The sequence below is a fragment of the Neoarius graeffei genome, chromosome 28 (genome assembly GCF_027579695.1).
Source record: "Neoarius graeffei isolate fNeoGra1 chromosome 28, fNeoGra1.pri, whole genome shotgun sequence".
Classification (NCBI taxonomy): Eukaryota; Metazoa; Chordata; class Actinopteri; order Siluriformes; family Ariidae; genus Neoarius; species Neoarius graeffei.
Window position 1 is genome coordinate 11,545,234 of NC_083596.1, and position 19,842 is coordinate 11,565,075.

The 19,842-nt window shown below is 42.0% G+C and overlaps 1 protein-coding gene across 2 annotated transcripts in view; it reads left to right on the top strand.

Moving 5' to 3' along the window:
- The first annotated feature begins 591 nt into the window (after positions 1-591).
- Positions 592-19,842, top strand: part of sapcd2 (suppressor APC domain containing 2) — a 55,447-nt gene continuing 36,196 nt past the window's right edge. The window contains exon 1 of one of the 2 annotated variants that reach the window (XM_060912746.1): positions 592-1,425. In XM_060912746.1, the coding sequence (XP_060768729.1) occupies positions 828-1,425 (598 nt within the window). In that variant the 5' untranslated portion in view covers positions 592-827. The remainder of the gene's footprint in view (positions 1,426-19,842) is intronic. The other variant, XM_060912745.1, reaches the window with a different exon arrangement.

A 19,842-nucleotide genomic window follows, 5' to 3' on the forward strand; every position in this document is an offset into this window, starting at 1 on the left:
ATGAGTTAGTGTATAAATATATAGATGAGTTAGTACATGAATGTATAGATGAGTGAATGAATGTATGGATGAGTGAATGTATAGATGAATAGATGACTTAATGAACAAATGAATGAATGTATAGATGAGTGAGTGAATGAATATACAGATGAGTTAGTGTAAAAATATATAGATGGGTTAGTACATGAATGTATAGATGAGTGAGTGAATGAATGTATGAATGAATTTACTGAAAGTGATTAATGGTCATTTGATGTCCCATTGTCCCATGATGAGGTGGCCATTTCTCTCCAGACTCCAGTTCCCTTCCAGCGCACTGATTCCTGATATTTCAGGCTAAACGAGACTAAAATATGCTTCTTTGGAGAGAAAAAAAAGGGAGAGAAGTATTATCTTTCAGAGCCATCTGGAGACTATACACTACTCCATGTGAAAATAAAACCTCCTGGCTAACTGCTATTCAAATCTCTCAGAGAAGAAAGAAAACTCAAACCCTGTTGCTTTTGTAGCAGCCAATCAGGGTGAAGCAGTTCAGCGAGCAACCAATAAGAGCGTCCAGGAGCAACCGTTCCAAGGGGCGGATCTACTGAAGAAAAGAAGGGGGGAAAAAAACCAAAACGTGGTGGAGAAAGTTGTGCAGATTTCGAGGGAATTTCTGGGAGAGAGAGAGAGAAAACAGGGTGGGACCGAAAGTATCCAAATGATGAACTGTTTCATTGATTGATTGATTGATTGATTGGGATTTTTCACTAGTTTTATTGGCGTTTCATGGCTTTGAAGAGAAGAACAGGACTGAGAATAAAACAAAAAGTGCAAAAAGCTCCAGGATGCAACCACAAGACGCAGAGTTTCACACCGAGGGTTTACCGAAAGCGTTTCTGCACAGCCTGCGGACTTTGTTCGATATTTTAGACGACGGAAAGCGAGGCTTTGTGCACATATCCGAGATCGAAAGTCGGTGGCAGGGCGCGGACACGCAGGAGCTCCCGGGCGGTGTGCTGGAGAGTCTGCGGCGCGTCACACCTCCGCACGGCTGCCTCACCTTCGAGCGCTTCGTCGCGGGGCTCCGGTACTCCATCCTCAACCCTGATAAAGCGCATCCTTCCCAGCAGCGGCGCGGCTTCAGAGCGCCCGGTACTAAAGCGCGGCCTCTGGGACCGTGCAACGGCACTAACGTTCATCACAGCCGCGCGAGCGCGCCGCAGAACCGCACGCGACCGCAGTATGACAGCAGCGCGAGCGCGCACGCGAGCAAACACTGCACGAGCGATGCGAAACCCGGAGCTAACACTCAGCCTCACAGCCGGGAGCGCGCGCACAGTAACCGGTCCGATTCGGTTCGCGTGGGGACAAAGGCGCAGCACCAACCACCAACCCGCGTGCACTCAGTCGAATCAATCCCGGCTGAGTCTTTTCACAAGACTAGTAAGTTCTTTTCTTTACATGTGCATGCATTGATAGCGTTTTATATATATTTTTTTTTCGCGGTCCAAATCCTGCGCTCTGATTGGCTGGCGAGCGGGTCCGTATCCTACGGTACAGACCCCGGTTACGCACCCCGGTTATGGACCTCTCTGGCGACTCGTTCGTTCACAACAGCAAACATAGTAGCATTTTTTTTGTCAACATTTATCGTTACCTCCGCCAAGGAGGTTATGTTTTCGGTAGCGTTTGTTTGTTTTTGTTTGTTTGTTTGTTTGCAACATTACGGAAAAAGTAATGAACGGATTGCTCTGAAATTTTTTTCCAGAGGGCGCACACTCTAAAAAATAAAGGTGCTTCAGTGGTTCTTCAAATCTCTGGATGGTTCCATGGAGAGTCAAAACTCTGTGATGAACCATTACATTATACGAAAGGTTCTTCACATTGGAAATGGTTCTTCAGAGCCTGGCATTCTCTTACCATTTGCTGGTCAATGCACATAGGCTATGTTTACACAAATCTGTCTTCACTGCTCAAACAAATGGTTTAAATGGTTCTTTAAAGAACTGTTGCATGAACGGTTCTTTGAAGCCCTGAAAAAGGTTCTTCTATGGCATCGCCCTGAAGAACCGGTACTGGCCCCATTATTTTTTAGAGTGCAAGTAACAATCCATTAAATTTTGGCGGTGATCCGGATCACCTTCTGGATCCCGGATTTTTTTAAAGGATTCTTGGCGGAGGTCTGCGCTCTCCGAGTGCTTTTCTAGCTTTTATGAGATTTATTTATAAGATTATCAAAAATCTTATACATTTTTGTCAGCATTTCTCAGGAGAATAGCATTAATTTTACAGCATGGATAGCGATAACGACAGTGTTCACAGCGAAAGCGAGCTTTACTCCCCTGAGGAAGAAGAAATTAAAGAAAACATTTCAGGAGAAAGCTAAAAACCTGTAACTATTGCTAACGCCGAGTAAAAACATGGCTGAATCCTGAATGACTCCTATTTGTATAAATAGGGGACTACATAGGCGGCAAAATGTAGTTTATTTTCCGGCCATGGAAGTGCACTTGTATACCGAGGAGGAAGCCATTTGCATTACAGCCGTGAATGAGGATTCAAAATAACATTAATTTTACAGCCTGGATAGTGATAACGACAGTGTTCACAGCGAAAGCGAGTTTTACTACCCTGAGGAAGACAAAATAAAACTAGACTGCATTTCCGCAGAGAAAATGCAGTGTGCACTTGCTGAGCTGTAGCAGAACAGCTAGCATGCTAGCAGCTAGCATGCTAACATCTCATCTCATTATCTGTAGCCGCTTTATCCTGTTCTACAGGGTCGCAGGCAAGCTGGAGCCTATCCCAGCTGACTACGGGCGAGAGGCGGGGTACACCCTGGACAAGTCGCCAGGTCATCACAGGGCTGACACATAGACACAGGCAACCATTCACACTCACATTCACACCTACGCTCAATTTAGAGTCACCAGTTAACCTAACCTGCATGTCTTTGGACTGTGGGGGAAACCGGAGCACCCGGAGGAAACCCACGCGGACACGGGGAGAACATGCAAACTCCGCACAGAAGGGCCCTCGCCGGCCACGGGGCTTGAACCCGGACCTTCTTGCTGTGAGGCGACAGCGCTAACCACTACACCACCGTGCCGCCCAGCATGTTAACATGTTAATGCTAATAGATAACATGCTAACAGCTAGCATTCTAACATGCTAATGATTAACATGCTATTTGTTAAAATTCTAACACTTTAAGGCTAATATGCTGACAGCTATCATGCTAACAGCTAACAGGCTAACATGTTAACTTTTAGCATGCTAACACGCTTAGGGTGACATGCTAACAGCTAACATGCTAACAGTTAGCATGCTAACATGCTCATGCGAACTCGCTAACAGTAAACATGCGAACTCTGCATGCTACCATTGCTAATCCTAACAAGTTAACAGCTCTCATGATAACATGCTAATGGTGAACATGCTAACAACTCGCAAGCTAACAGCAGGCATGATATCATAATGGGTAACATGCTAACAGCTAGCATGGTAACACGTGAATGCTAATTGCTATGGCCATTGAGTTGACGTTGATTTGCTGTCAAAGTCTCAAATGAGCAGATCCTTGCCAAATGCATCATCACCTATGGGGGAAGGGAGGAATGACTCAGTCAAGCTTCCATTGATTAGCGGCAAAATGGAGAAAAAAATGGACGGATGAAAGGCAAGACAAAGACGAGTGCGGGTCAGAACCGATATCATGTGTGTGATGGTGATTTGGCCTGAGGTGCTGTATGAAGTTTGGTGGATGTGTGGTGAAGTGTTACTGAGCAAAACTCCATTCATTTGAATGGGGCCAAAAATCAATGGAAGCCTATGGAGGTAAAAAGAGCCGTGAATGAGGATTCAAAATGGCGGCTCGGCTCGGTTTTCCCTTTCGGGCGCTCTCGTTTTCTGTTAGAATTTGCTCAAGAAAAAAATAAATATATTATTTACTAGCTTAAAGTGCCATTCCACCATTGGATGTATTCTTTGGCATAAAATACAATATATTTTATGACAACATGACTAGATAGAGAAATCTTTTAGCTTCAGAATGATATATCAAACATAATTTTTTGACAACGACAAGTATATTAATTTTGCGACCAAAGTCACCTACCCTTTTAATTTCCGCGCGGTAGTGAAACGTCATGTCATCGGCAGGTTCCTCTTCTTGTGTACCACGTCACATGTGACGTGGCACAGATTATCAGCAATGGCGGATAGAACGCGATTTCCACTTGTCGATTGCTGTGCCGATATTCACCATCGACCGTCTCCTTTGGGCATCACTTGCTATTTTCCTTCGCTTCTTTTCCGAAGCTGACAATCGCGTTCTATCCGCCATTGCTGATAATCTGTGCCACGTCACACGTGACATGGTACACAAGAAGGGGAACCTGCCGATGACATCACGTTTCACTACCGCGCGGAAATTAAAAGGGTAGGTGACTTTGGTCGCAAAATTAATATACTTGTCGTTGTCAAAAAATTATGTTTGATATATCATTTTGAAGCTAAAAGATTTCTCTGTCTAGTCATGTTGTCATAAAATATATTGTATTTTATGCCAAAAAAATACATCCAATGGTGGAATGGCACTTTAAGGTCGGTCCGTATGGCGAAATACCGTGACCTCGGCCTTGAATACTGACCTCGGCCCAGAGCTCGGTCAGTACTTTCAAGACCTCGGTCACGGTATTTCATGATACAGACCTCCCAGCTGGTAAATAGCATATATATATATATATATATATATATATATATATATATATATATATATATATATATATATATATATCCTCTGCCCAGGTTTGGAAATGTAATATTTGTTTGGAGAAGTGGATCCCAAGGTGATGGCGACCTCAGTGAGAAGGTTGGGGGCTCAAGTTCCAGCACTGTCCAGAATAAAGAAGCATTTATTTTTCACATGTACACTCCAGCAGAGTGAAATTTCTTCTTTGCACTTAAAGGTCATAGGCAAGGGTCGGAGGTGAAACGTAGAATATCAACTTTATTGTCTAGAAGAACGACCCAAAAAGCGAATTCAGTCTTCCTAGTGTCTAATTTGCACCCTAAAATTGAATAAAACGGTTAAAATATACTGTTTTGCCCAATTTCTGAAGGTTTGTTTACATCTCACTTATGCGCACTTTCACCGCCAGGGGACCGTCGTCGTGACGTCATTGAAGCCAAACAGACTGGGAGCAGCTCTGTGTTTACCTGCGAACCGAGCACACGTGTACAGACTTTGGTCGTGAGAAGTTGTGTAAAATGTCTGAAAGCGATAGCGATTTTGAAGTAGGAACTCTCCAAATTAAATATCGAGAGGTGAAACCATATGAACCTATGGCCTGAATGTGACTCACTGGTTTGACCGTGTGGCCTCAGAATCGGACAGCGACTCGGCCGATTCTGATCGCGGTGACCCCGGACCTCAACAAGACTCGCGCCCAAACGATTTATCCTGGTAATTATGATAAATTCCTACTTTCGTCGTAATACTAAATAAGAGCCCTTTTGAAGAATAATTAAACCGCCCTCCCTAGTGGATATAGGGAACGATTACTTGACAGCACGCCGGTAGGCCACATTAGCCTACCATCCGCGGCATTATATTATTTATAGCCGACTCTAAGCGAGGAAATATCCGTTTGTCTCATTTCCACAATGATTGTACAGGATCCCTCAGGATTCTTGACTTGTCAATTGCAAGCAAAAGTAAAAATGTTTACCTCCAATCTTCTCCTTTTTGCTTGAGCGTTGCTGGTCCATTTCTTCTTTGACTGCTTGATTTTGTTTCACATGCACAATCCACTCTCTCCACCTCATCTCCTCTTCCGGAAAAACAACCCTCTGGCTTCACGCGCACAATCCACTCTCTCTGCCTCGTCTCCTTTTTCGGAAAAAGCCAACCCTCTTGCTCCGCCTCTTCTCCTCTTCTGGAAAAAGCCAATCCATTCTCTCTGGCTCTTCTCCTCTCTCGGTAAAAGGTAAAAACTTCTTCCTGAACCGGTCCCGTTGTTACAGTTCACTGCACAACCACATGGATTAAAGTTTTCCGTCGCTACGACGGATTTCCGTCAACTGGGAGCGCTAAAGGTCAATAATGAGAGTGATGCAGATCCGAGGGAAAAAAAGGGTGGCACCGATGTGATTTAGAACTTCACCAAGCTGCTGTGATTGCCTGTTGTTGAACCCTTTCTTGTGCTATGTTTGAGTATATGTAAAGGAATAAGTTGTTGCGCTAGATAGGCATAAATAAATAAATACAGCCTCCACTACTGTCTAGTCCTGGGGAGGCTCGGCGTAGGCCACTGATGAAACTATTTGGCTGTCCTACTACTAGGCAACTAGGTTACTTGTCTACTACTAATACTAGGCCTTTTGTAGTAGTAGTAATAATGATATTTGCCTATTGAAAGGTGATCAGGTGAAAAGTTGAAGCCGCAGCAAGACCTTTGCTATTAAGCGTTTTGTAGGTTAAACAGGCTTCGGCAGACAATGTTCTGGAAAGGCTGTGTTTTTTTTCTTTGGTTTGATTAGCCTACGATTTAATCTTTAAACATTATGGTTTCAGCAGTTCGCTTAAACACTGGAGGCTGTAGAGTCGGGCTGCAAGATTTCCCGACACTTGTTTAAGATGACAAACTTCATAGTAAGGAGAAAATAATTCCAAAGTATTTACTGCCACGTCAGTCTCAAAAATTAATAGTGAAGGACCAACGCGAATTAAGTCCCAAAAAAACATCTCGTAGGCCTGTATTTTACATTTTCAAAAAAGTCCGGAATTGGAAGTTGGTCAGTGGAGTGTAATGAAGTGTCTCATTCACTAAGCACAAAAGGTCAGAAAACAGTGGAGAAAACAGCGATTGCTTAAATAGGCTACGAATATTTTACATTAGTAATTTAATGTATGTGACAAATAAATTAAATTGATTAAATAGATAAAGAAGCGAATACTCTGAAGCTCAAAATTCAGGAAAGTGGCTCCGGTGTCGCAAGTGCACAAGAACAGTTATTTGAAAGTTAACCTAATGAATTTGTGCGTGCGCGTGCGATTTCATGAAGAACCGGGACAATTGGCATTCGGTGAAAGATTCACACCTATGACTCATTATATTCGCGCGCGCCCTCTCGCCCACTGTTGCTTCGTTTTCCCGATTTACACGCGTGTCTGAAGATGGAGTTTTCAGAAATCTCCACTCTGCCCAGAGTTTGCAAAAGTAGCTGTTTTCAGTGACTGAAACCTTGAATGAGCGGTGCAACCGAATAAATAAATATGCGTCTTTTTTATCCGGCTACATGTAGGCTATCACTGCGCAAAGCCTCTAATGTTGAAATGGTAGTAATATTTGTTAAAATAATAGTAGGCTAATTTCCACATTAATCGGTAAAATGGCACAAGGGATGTGATGGGGGGATGGCCGTTTTATAAGGGGGATCATTTGAGATTTTTATTTCAGAAGGGGGAATGCCTCCCCCTACCCCCCCCCCCCTACCCCCCCCCCCCCCCCCCCCCCCCCAACTCGAGTACTGCGTATAAGGCCACCGGACATAGGCCCTTCGATTTCCATCACTAGAGCGCGTCAAATTACTTTCGGTTTTGCCAGCATGGACGCGCTTCTTTTAAAAGAAGGCACAGATGTGTCAGACATCGACAAAACGGTAAAGAATAAGTGGAGATGGGCTTGGCGAAATGAAATGGGCGATAATGGCAAGCCATTTAGTTCATGGTGCAAAAAGATGAAAATGGCAGGTGTGTGCTTTTTTGTAGTTTGCCATAAAAAAAGTCTATGGAAGCAATGGCAAAAAACTAGATGCCTTTGGCTTCACTGCGAAGAAGCAGAAAAAGTGAACGTTCACTTTACTTTTCTTGCAAGTTCTTTCTGTTCCACTCTTTTGAAAGCATGGTTCAAGTTCGACTGCACTTGCACTTTTCTCTTAACCACTGTTGTGCATTACTAAAGTATTGTTGAAATAAATTTGCGCTTTGTGCTGAAAACTTGATGTTTCATCATTTATAGCCAGTAATGACAATGGTAAAGTCTTGCCTTAGCTTTAGTCATTGTTAAAATTATGTAAATGTACTATAAGTAGGGGCCGAGGGGATAATGGACAACACGGCGTTTAAAATTTGACGCATCGCTGATGTGGTAGGGGCCAACGACATGGAGCTTTTTTTTTCAGTCAGATGTTTTTTTTTTTTTTTGCTTTAATCCATGCAACCATAAGGCATGTTTTTTTTTTTTTGAAATTCCTGAATGCACGTCTGCACTCAAGCTGAACGGCAAGGTACGTAAACGGAAGTGGACTCAACTCAAGCGGTTTGTTTGTCTTAAATGACGTCACGCGTCAAGTGGTCACGAAAATAGCCGAATAGAAATTCGCCGCGATCCACGCTAACTTATTTTAATTATTACTTATTAACAATACTTCTTGGGACCAAAAGAAAATTACAGAGGGTTTAACATATAAAGTTTCAAATGTGCATAAAATTAAAACCATTGCCTATGAGCTTTAACCCATCTGAAGCAGTGAGCAATGAACACACACACACACAGTGGGCAGCTATACTACAGCACCCAGTTGGGGGTGAGGTGCCTTACTCAAGGGCACTTCAGCCATGATACGGAGGGAGGAGAAAGTGCTGTTCGTTCATTCATTCACTCACTCACTCACTCACTCACATTTTTCCTGCCCGTCCGGGGAATCAAACTGGTGACCCTTTGGACCCAAGGCTGTTTCTCTACTAACCTTCAGGTTATGGCACTGCTAATAAAATAATATAATATAGGACAGCACGGTGGTGTAGTGGTTAGCACTGTCGCTTCACAGCAAGAAGGTCCTGGGTTCAAGCCCAGCAGCCAACGAGGGCCTTTCTGTGTGGAGTTTGCATGTTCTCCCCGTGTCCGCGTGGGTTTCCTCCGGGTGCTCCGGTTTCCCCCACAGTCCAAAGACATGCAGGTTAGGCTAATTGGTGGCTCTAAATTGACCATAGGTGTGAGTGTGAATGGTTGTTTGTCTCTGGTGGGGTTTACATTAGACCGGATCATCAGATTAACGTTTTTAAAACGATTCGCTTGCACACAGCAACGCCAATACACGATTCGCGTGCACACAGCAACGCCAATACACGGATACGCTCGGCTCCGCAGGCATCCTGCGCTCCAAATCACTCCGCCCTGAACAGCGAGTGCCCTCTGGAGGGTGCGCACTCCGGCCCTGCGCAGCTCACAGAGCGCGCGAGTGAAGCGCACGAGCAGTGATTCGGGACTGAGCCGCTGTGTGTGTGATCCTAGTGCATATCGGGCATGCGCGTCACTTACCACTTGCAAGTGGAAGGATGGCAAGCCTAAAGACAATCATAACTACACAATGGGCAGTATTTGCATCAGTATTTGCAGTATTTTCATACTTTTATACTCTTTAATGAAAGGTGATACAAGGCGGAAGTCCGCATCGTTTTTCAGCAGTCGCGTCACATGACCAACGCCAGCGAATCAGGAAGGTGGATGTCACAGTGACGTTGTCCAATGACGACGCCAGCTAGAGCTCAGCTCCGCGTATCCGCGTATTCTCAATGTTTACACAGCACCGGACCAGACATGATCTGGATTGAATACGTGGACCCTGGCGGATTCCCGTTTCCAGGCGTTTTAATGTAAACGGACAGTGCATCCGCGAAGAAAACGAGACAGATACGGTCTAATGTAAACTTGGCCTCTGTGTCAGCCCTGTGATGACCTGGCAACTTGTCCAGGGTGTACCCCGCCTCTTGCTCATAGTCAGTTGGGATAGGCTCCAGCTTGCCTGTGACCCTGTAGAACAGGATAAGCGACTAAAGATAATGGATGGATAATTTAATCTATTGTTTACCAGCTTAAGGTCGGTCCGTATCATGAAATACCGTGACCGAGGTCTTGAAAATACTGACCGAGGCCCAGAGGCCTCGGTCACGGTATATCACGATATGGACCGACCTTAAGCTGGTAAATAATATATTTATTTTCTTCTTTACCAAATTCTAACAGAAAATGAAAGCGCCCGAAAGGGAAACCATATTCAAAACAAACTTGCTACAAGCTTGTTTTCGGCTTTCTCCTGAAATGTTTTCTTTTATTTCGTCTTCATCAGGGTAGTAAAACTCGCTTTCGCTGTGAACACTGCCGTTATCACTATCCATGCTGTAAAATTAATGCTATTATACTGAGAAATGTGAAAATAAATGTTGACAAAAAATTGCTACTATGTTTGTTGTTGCTGTGAACGAGCGAGTCGCCAAAGGTCCGTAACCAGAGTCCGGATTGTAAGCTTCCAGACCGCTCGCGAGCCAATCAGAGCACACGATTTGATGGAAACCGGACCACGAAAAAAACATAATATAATATAGTATCTTTATTGTCATTGTAGCATGTACAACAAAACTGGAGTGCAATCCTCATCAGTGCAAAACAAACTAATAAAAGGATTTAAATTAAGCTAAAACTTAAACTATATAAAAACAGTCAAACTCAGAGACAACAGATAACTAATGAACTAACAAACTAATATTTAAAAAAAACAACAATCCTAAAACTTAAGAACACTGTAAAAAATTATAAAAACACACACAACTATTAAATAATGACACTGCTATTGTTTTTGCCTCATTTTATCTCAGCCATCCATCCATCCATCCATCCATCCATCCATGTGTCCGAAATCGCTCCCTACTCACTATATAGTGAGGACGCCATTTTGTAGTGCTGTCCGAAACCTTAGTGAGGATTATTTACACCCTATATAGTGCACTCAAAGTATCCCACAATGCATCATGAAAAGTAGTGTACAACCGATGGTCACTAACCAAAGCAATATATCCCATCATGCATTGCGGTCGCGCTGAAAGAAATCAAATTATAAGTCTCAAATTTGATTTAATAAAAGGCAGCGGCAAAGAAGAAAGTATTCAGCCTTGATTTAAAAGAACTGAAAGATGCAGGCACTTTGTATTGATTAATGTGGGAAATACGCTCAGGATAATATGGATTTATCACAAAAATACATGCATTTATTTTTTTCGTGGTCTGGTTTCCATCAAATCGTGTGCTCTGATTGGCTCGCAAGCGGTCCGGAATCCTACGATCCGGACCCCGGTTACGGACCTTTGGCGACTCGCTCGTTCACAGCAACAACAAACATAGTAGCAATTTTTTGCCACATTTATTTTCACATTTCTCAGTATAATAGCATTAAAGGAACAGTCCACCGTACTTCCATAATGAAATATGCTCTTATCTGAATTGAGACGAGCTGCTCCGTACCTCTTCGAGCTTTGCACGACCTCCCAGTCAGTCAGACGCGCTGTCACTCCTGTTAGCAATGTAGCTAGGCTCAGCATGGCCAATGGTATTTTTTGGGGCTGTAGTTAGATCCGACCCAACTCTTCCGCGTTTTTCCTGTTTACATAGGTTTATATGACCAGTGACATGAAACAAGTTCAGTTACACAAATTGAAACGTGGCGATTTTCTATGCTATGGAAAGTCCGCACTATAATGACAGGCGTACTAACACCTTCTGCGCGCTTCGGCAGCGCATTGATATCTGAGCTCCGTATCAATGCGCTGCCGAAGCACGCAGAAGGTGTTAGTACGCCTGTCATTATAGTGCGGACTTTCCATAGCATAGAAAATCGCCACGTTTCAATTTGTGTAACTGAACTTGTTTCATATCACTGGTCATATAAACCTATGTAAACAGGAAAAACGCGGAAGAGTTTGGTCGCATCTAACTACAGCCCCAAAAAATACCATTGGCCATACTGAGCCTAGCTACATTGCTAACAGGAGTGACAGCGCGTCTGACTGACTGGAAGGTCGCGCAAAGCTCGGAGAGGTACGGAGGAGCTCGTCTCAATTCAGATAAGAGCATATTTCATTATGGAAGTACGCTGGACTGTTCCTTTAATTTTACAGCATGGATAGTGATAACGGCAGTGTTCACAGCGAAAGCGAGTTTTACTACCCTGATGAAGACGAAATAAAAGAAAACATTTCAGGAGAAAGCCGAAAACGAGCTTGTAGCAGGTTTGTTCTAAATATGGTTTCCCTTTCGGGTGCTCTCATTTTCTGTTATAATTTGGTAAAGAAGAAAATTAATTATATTATTTACCAGCTTAAGGTCAGTCCGTATCGTGAAATACCGTGACTGAGGCCTTGAAAATACTGACCTTGGCCCAGAGGCCTCGGTCAGTATTTTCAAGACCTCGGTCACGGTATTTCATGATACGGACCTCCCAGCTGGTAAATAATATATATGTGTTTATTATTTTGAAAACCCACCAGCTGACTGATCGGTCATGTTTTAATTGTGCAACAGTAATGACGTAAATACCAGCGCGATGGATTAGTGTCTGAAAGCATTTTTCATTTTACCGATGAGCTCACTATGATAGTCCTCTATATAGTAATTCCCTATATAGGGAGTAGTGAATGAGAGTGATTTCGGACACGGGGCATCTCTCCACTATCATATGCCAGCCACCACCTTGAGGGGAAAGACTAGCACATGCGTCCTCCGAAACATGTGATCCCAGCCAATGACTTGTTTTCATACTCCTGCTCATGCGGTATCACAATACAGTGCAATATCATTTGAGAACTGGTCTGTCTGCCCTCTTCTGCATACATGATCTGCCCAATGACTAAGAAACATGAACAATGTGGCTCGAACTGGTGATCCTTTAGGCCCCAAGACTGCTTCTCTAACTTTCCGGCCATGACGGCTTGCTCGTACGTTCTCCTTTTTTTTTTCATCCAAGAAGAAGAGCTGTCCCAGGTGGGCCCTTGATCCAGGCCTTAACCCTTGACATTATCATGATTGACCTTGTGCTCTGACCCCAGCTTCCTAACAAACTGTGAAGAAAAGAATTTCACTGCACTGTAATGTATACACTACAGATAAAATCAAGGTGAATGGGATGTCAGTCTATCTCAAAGGATTGTGAGCTGTAAATTTTACAGTACTTTATTCAAAGCAGCAGTAAAACATATTTAATGGAATATAATAATATAGAATAAAACAACACAGTAGGCTACATTTGTTCATTTGGCTGATGCTTTAAAAAAAAAAAAAAGCGACTTACAGTTGACAGCTGAGCTGAAGAGTCAAGGACCCACCCATGGCCATTTGGTGGTGCTGGGATTTGAACACATAAGGGGTGTTCACACGGCACATATTTGCATCGATGCTGCACCGATGTATTTTGTTGCGATATATCTTACACCGGTGTAAATTTTGCGGAGTGTTCACACGTCACAAACCTGCTTACTAGAGAGAAGCGTGTTAGCACCGGTGCAGCCCCACTTGCGGTCACACGGCAGTTTCTGCGACCGTGCAATAGTAGCAAAAACTTTATTACTATAATTTCCTTTGATAGTAATAAAGTTTTGATATCATTTCCTTTTATTACTATCATTTCCTATCATTATTACTATCATTTGCGATAGTAATAATGCGGAAATGAAATATGCGCATGCGTGAAAATGTACTTACTTTTCCCGGTTGTCATGGCATCACCAAGCGCCGGGAAAACAACGTGGATGAAGACACCAGTGTTGCCAGATATTGCTGATGTTTTCCAGCCCAAAATATGTTCAAATCCGCCAAAATGCACTTAAAACTGCCCAATCTGGCAACACTGGAAGACATGCAGTTCTGTTGTTGTTGATATTCGCCATTTTGAAAGCGCAAAATACCAGGATGCAAATTATGCAGTGCCCGTATGTAATCAACTCTCCTCACGCGTAGCGAGTCTACCCCTGTAGCGTTCAGACGTCCCATTTTATATCGGTGCTGCCCCGCAAACTAGCATTTACTCCGGAGTAAATTTCTTAAACCACCTCCCGAGCAGGGTTAGATTTGCACCGGTTTAAGCAGCTTTCAGGGGCGACACCGGTATAACTTTGTACCGTGTGAACGCTCTACCGGGGCAGCCCCGGTGCTACACCGGAGTAAAAGTTGCCGTGTGAACACCCCTATAACCTTCTGATCTGTGATACCAAGCCTTAACTGCTGAGCCAGTACAACTTGCTCAGATTGATTCAGCCACCTCCACCACTGAATTAACCCGCACTAAAAGAATCACGTTGTGGTGAATTAATGGAGCAACCCAGTTGCTTGTAAATTACAGTAAAATTACAGCCAGTTCTTTCCAGTGCACATTCACATCTACAGGCAATTCAGGAGGAAACCTGCAGAGATGCCTACTAGTACGGATTGGCCGTATTTTGTACGGAAAAGTTACGTAAATACGATGTTACGGCAAACAGTGTTATTCTGTACGGAATTATTATAAAGTCTTAAAAAATTCCAGTGAGTTGTTTTTAAATGTCCAAGCGCTTTTTCAATCCATGCGCGATTCACGGCTAGGCTATTTATTTTTACGACAACCACACATGCTGCGTGTGACATGCGCAGATTCCGCACATTTGTTCGCGCTATTTTCGATACGGTAGAATGGCCGTGCATTACACCCAGTCAAAAGGGTAATGGATACGCGCACTGCAAACTGTGTAGAACTGACATTAACATCACTCATGGTGGTCGCGATGACTGCACGCGGCATTAGGGGTGGGTATTGGCAAAGAAGTCACGATTCAATTCGAATCACGATTCACATGCTACGATGCGATACTATCACGATGCATCACGATTCTTGAATTATTGCGATGCATTGCGATATATTCAACATACTTCAGTGAAAATGTAAAAAAAAAAAAAAAGAGCATAATTACCAGTGGCTGTGTACGATCTGGATAGTGTCTCCAATTGATGCATAACTCAGAGCAACTCAGTTCATAACTGAATTTATTGAAACGACTTTGGAGGTAGTTGCCATTAAAATGAATATTACTGTTTCCATACTTAACAAGTGGACACACTAATGACAAAAATTGCATAGGATTTATAAAACTAAAAATAATAAAAGAAAACTAATAGCAGCAGTTTTCAATTTCTTTGCAGCACCTGCAGTATGGGAGGACAAGGCAATAATAAATATCAAAATATATATACTATATTACTCAGTGCATTAAATTATCATCATCATTATATTATTTGTTACATTACTTTACATTATATTTAAATGCCTTATGCATTTATAGTTTGTGGAGCATCCTCAAATTAGGAAACAATACACTCACTAAGCATATTTCTTTTAGCATGTTGTAGTACCGCAGCAGTTATGTCAGACTCGGTGAGTGTGCAGATGTCCTTCTCAGATTTACGTATTTCTGCAGACATGAGTGCAGCGTGGATGGCAGGCTGTTGCTCTAAAAAGCGCTCAAGCATGTCGTGCGCGCTGTTCCAGCGAGATTTGTAAACAGAGTCGCAGTCGCATATGATGTCTATGCAGAATGTCTAGGTCGCAGTAGCCCGCCGCTGGAAATGCCACTGGCATGAAGGCAGCGGGCGTCAAAAACTCCACGGCGACATCTACAGGACTGGAAGTTGTATTCTACTTGTTTTTAGCTGATGTTCGCCAACCATTCATACAATTTTATTTATTCATTTTTTAAAATTAATAATCGATATTTGGCGTCAAGAATCGATGCAGTATATCGTGAAAGTTAGTATCGCGATGCATTGTCATGACGATTATTTTGCACACCCCTACGCGGCATGTCGACTACAAAAAAACATATGGAGTATGCTGAAATGGCGAGTCAGGCGGAAAGTAAATCTGGGGGTATCCAGCAGTTTTTTACGAAATCTGTGGATGAAAAGACACGGAACGTGACCCGTGTTGAAGCGGTGATGGTTGACCTGTGCTTGGAGTTGAACTTGCCAATTAGTGCCATGAAATGTGAGTTAAACTTATTCAGTTTCTTTTTACATGTCTGATTTTTATTCACTGAAATATCAAACACTGGCTGTACTTCTTTAATTCAAAGTCTTTTCAGTGTTGCAAGTACAAATGTATATGTAGTATGATCAAAAACAGAATTTTATGATTAGTGCTGTTGGGATTGTGGCAAAAAATTGATCATTCCACTGTTTTAAATACAATTATAAATGTCATTTTATTCAATGTCTCTTCTGAAGCATTATGCTGAAGTATTTATATATTGGGACATTAAGATAACAATGTCGGACTCTCTTTGGCATGAAATAAGAATTTTTTTTAAAATTTTATTAGAATCCGTTAACAGGTAGAACATTTTGCCAGGCAATATAATATAATACTTTTGAGGAGTTACATTCAATACCAATGATTGGTAGTCAACCGTAATGTCTGCAAACAGGGAACACTATTGTATTTATAAAAATGTGATATCGTATGCTCTAGAAATTTGTTGAGTGGAAATTCAGTTGAGATGGCTGCTCGCGTTTTGTTTATTCAATTCACACAAAACAGTTCTTTTGAATAATTTAAATGTTAAACATATTGGTATATATACCTCTTTATAATGGAAATGCGCATAAATTAATGTTACTGAAAGTCATTCCAAAATACTGAAAAATGTTTTCAAGACTACTGAAATTCAAAATTTGGGGTAGGCATCTCTGAACCTGGGAACCCAGAGGAAACCCAAATGGACAAGTGGAAGCAGTTTTTCACTTGATTTCGTGGCTATTTGCCAACAAAACTGAACTTTGACCCGAGAATTCACAGTAGTCAAGCTCGTAAACCCGTAGGAACCAAGAAAGAAGGACTGTGGGCTTTTTGGTTGGGGGGAAAATGATCATACCGGCTCACCAGAACCAACAAACTTGGCGATATCACATGATCGGTCAGTCTACGTGCACCGTGCAAAAAATCTGACTGCATTTGATTTGATTTGTATCCTTCCAGATCACTGCTTGTGAGTGCTGCCCATGTTCACTCAGTTCTGTTCTTGATTTGACTTACAGGCTGCATCTTTAACACTTCTGTGCTCTTTCACTGCTCTTCAAATATCCGGAGATACGAGTATGACATTGCCCGGGGCGGCGTACAGTAGAGTAACACCAGGCCTTGGCTCTTACATCACAAACCGGAAGGCTGTAGATCAGGTCTGAGGTTATATAATTTTTTTTTTTCTTGTTTGAACTGGTGGATCTTCAAAGATAAGTGCTTGAAACGTGTCCAACCCAGGACTGAGTAGGGGTCGTTTTCAAAAGTTTTAAGATAGGAGAAAAGACAGCGGAACGGAATGCTGTGCATGTGGGGGGGGGGAATCTTTATAGCCGTGTTTTTTGGCAAATCATCAATTATGCATTCAGTAACAATGAACTTATCCACCCCGGAAGTGTTTTTTTTTTTTTTTTTTCTCGCTCTCTCTCAACACTTCCTCTACACGTCATGCTCCTACATTTCATCTCTATCTTGATTTAACACACAAGGGGCTGGGCAGTGGAGCTTGTTGGTGCTTGTCTTGTACAAATCATACCTTGTCCTGAGAGCCTGATCCTGAGTACCCTGTAAAATCTTGTAACAGACATTTGAAAGGTCTTTGTAATTCAAGTTGAGGATTATTTAAAGTTGTTTTTACTGAAGAATCACACCCTGAACTCCCCTTTCTTGAGCCATTTGTCAGCGGAGATTAACGTTTGCATCGTTAAGCAGTTGGTATGTGTAAATATCACAGGAAGAGACTTCCCAGGCCTGGTGTTATCTGTTCAGAGACATGATGAAGGACGGCGGTGCTAAAGCTTTGGATCCAAGTGGATGAAACTGATAGTGCGATACATGGAAGGTTACTCGACAAGACATGTTAAAGGAGAACTGAAGTCATTTTTAAACTTGCTTTATTTCTTAATTAACGTGTTATTCAATTACGTTTTCGGTTTTATTAACCTTATATCAGGGCTGGGCAATTATTTTTTCCATGGGGCCACATGAGAAACAGAATTTTGTGGAGGGCCGGACCAAAAGGCTGAACTAAATTCTGCATAATATTAATTCTATTTCTTTATATAAAGCAATAAATAACATTGTTTTTACAAGCTGCTAAGACTGGTAAGAGTATGGAAAAAACGAGGTTGCCTTACAAAAAAATTTCATTTATTCAATCAAATTTCCCAAAACAATGGTTAACAAAATGTGAACGTTTGTACCTTTTTTTTTTCAGTCACATTCACCCCAAAACACAATAAAGACATCACAATATTGTCTTTCTACTCCAAATATCAAACAAGATACATCATATTATAATAATGATGCCCACATTTGTAGTCTGATCACCTCATTTGGTGTTTTTCAGTTTTTTATTTGTTCAGTGAGAGAAATCTAGTCTCTGTTGGTCTTTAACGAGTGCATCAGAGTCAGGTTGAATGTCTGAGGTGGAGATGCGAAGCACAGCTGACAGATGATCATCAGTCGATTCGGTGTAGGAATCAGATCTTTTTTTTTTTTATTAAATTCAAACATAAACAGAATTATTTTATATTACAACATAAAATCACACCTCCTCTGAAAATATAATCTAAAAAGAAAACTTATCAAATATATATATATATATATATATATATATTATATATATATATATATATATATATATATATATATATATATATATATATACAATATATGTAAAATGGAAAAAATAGGGGGTTTATGAAAGGTTAACTTCTCTAACTTCTCAGACAGTTCATTCTTAAGAGCAGGCCATGAAGGGGGGGATTTGGCATATCGACACTTGCGTATGTAATATTTTGAAAAAAATAATGAGATTATTCACCAAAAAGTAGGAATCAGATCTCCAGATCGGCTCAGGTGCCTGCTGGTGACATCACACTATGTGATTGGCTGGACCGTTTGAAGGATGACGTACAAGTTTGTGGTTGGTCTGGACAAATTACGGAAGTAGTTATCGCGGGATTAGGTTTCGTGGGATTTCTTTTTTTACCTTTATTGGATAGGACAGTGTAGAGACAGGAAATGAGTGGGAGAGAGAGATGGGGAGGAATCGGGAAATGACCTCAGGTCGGAATTGAACCCGGGTCCCCGGATTTATGGTATGGCGCCTTATCCACCTAAGCCACGACGCCCCCTGGTTTTGTGGGATTTCATGTCATGTTCATGTCGCGCGCATTGCGTTTTTGTTGAACACAACTTCAAAATAAAAGCAATGCACATTCAGTCCATGCATGAGGTAAAATTAGAAAATACTTTTATTTTATAATTTCTAATTAACCTTACGCGGGCCGGTCAGAATGAACCAAAGGGCCGGATGCGGCCCGCGGGCCGTAAAATGCCCAGGTCTGCCTTATATCGTGACTTGTATTGGCAACTAATTGCAATTAAATATTATACTTATCGGCCTATTCGGTTTTTAGCCATGTTGAATTTAGTTCGTTTAGTCCACGGCAGGCGTCGCTTATCCGCGAGACTTCGAAATGTGAAGTGTCAGCCAGGTGTCAGTGCCGCCATTTTGAAAACTGTTTTCCAAATGAAATATTGCACAAAACGAGTTTAAATGACGATTACTGCCTACTTTTTTCAAACTTTCTTGAAAACAAACAAAACTTCCAGCTTGATTACATCAGCATTCGAAAGAGGGCGCGCACGTCTTTTGACTACCCCTGTGTCCGAAATCGCTCCCTACTCACTATATAGTGAGGACGCCATTTTGTAGTGCTGTCCAAAACCTTAGTGAGGATTATTTACACCCTATATAGTGCACTCAAAGTATCCCACAGTGCATCACGAAAAGTAGTGATGGTCACTAACCAAAGCAAATTCCTTCTCATGTATAATCTCACATTCTGTTCACATCCCTCAGCTCAAACGTAAACACAAGTGCTGTCTCTCACTCCCTTTTGGTTAAAATAACATTCTTTATTTTTTTGTTTTTGCCCCTGGTGTGGCTTCATGTCATCACATTGCACGTGGATT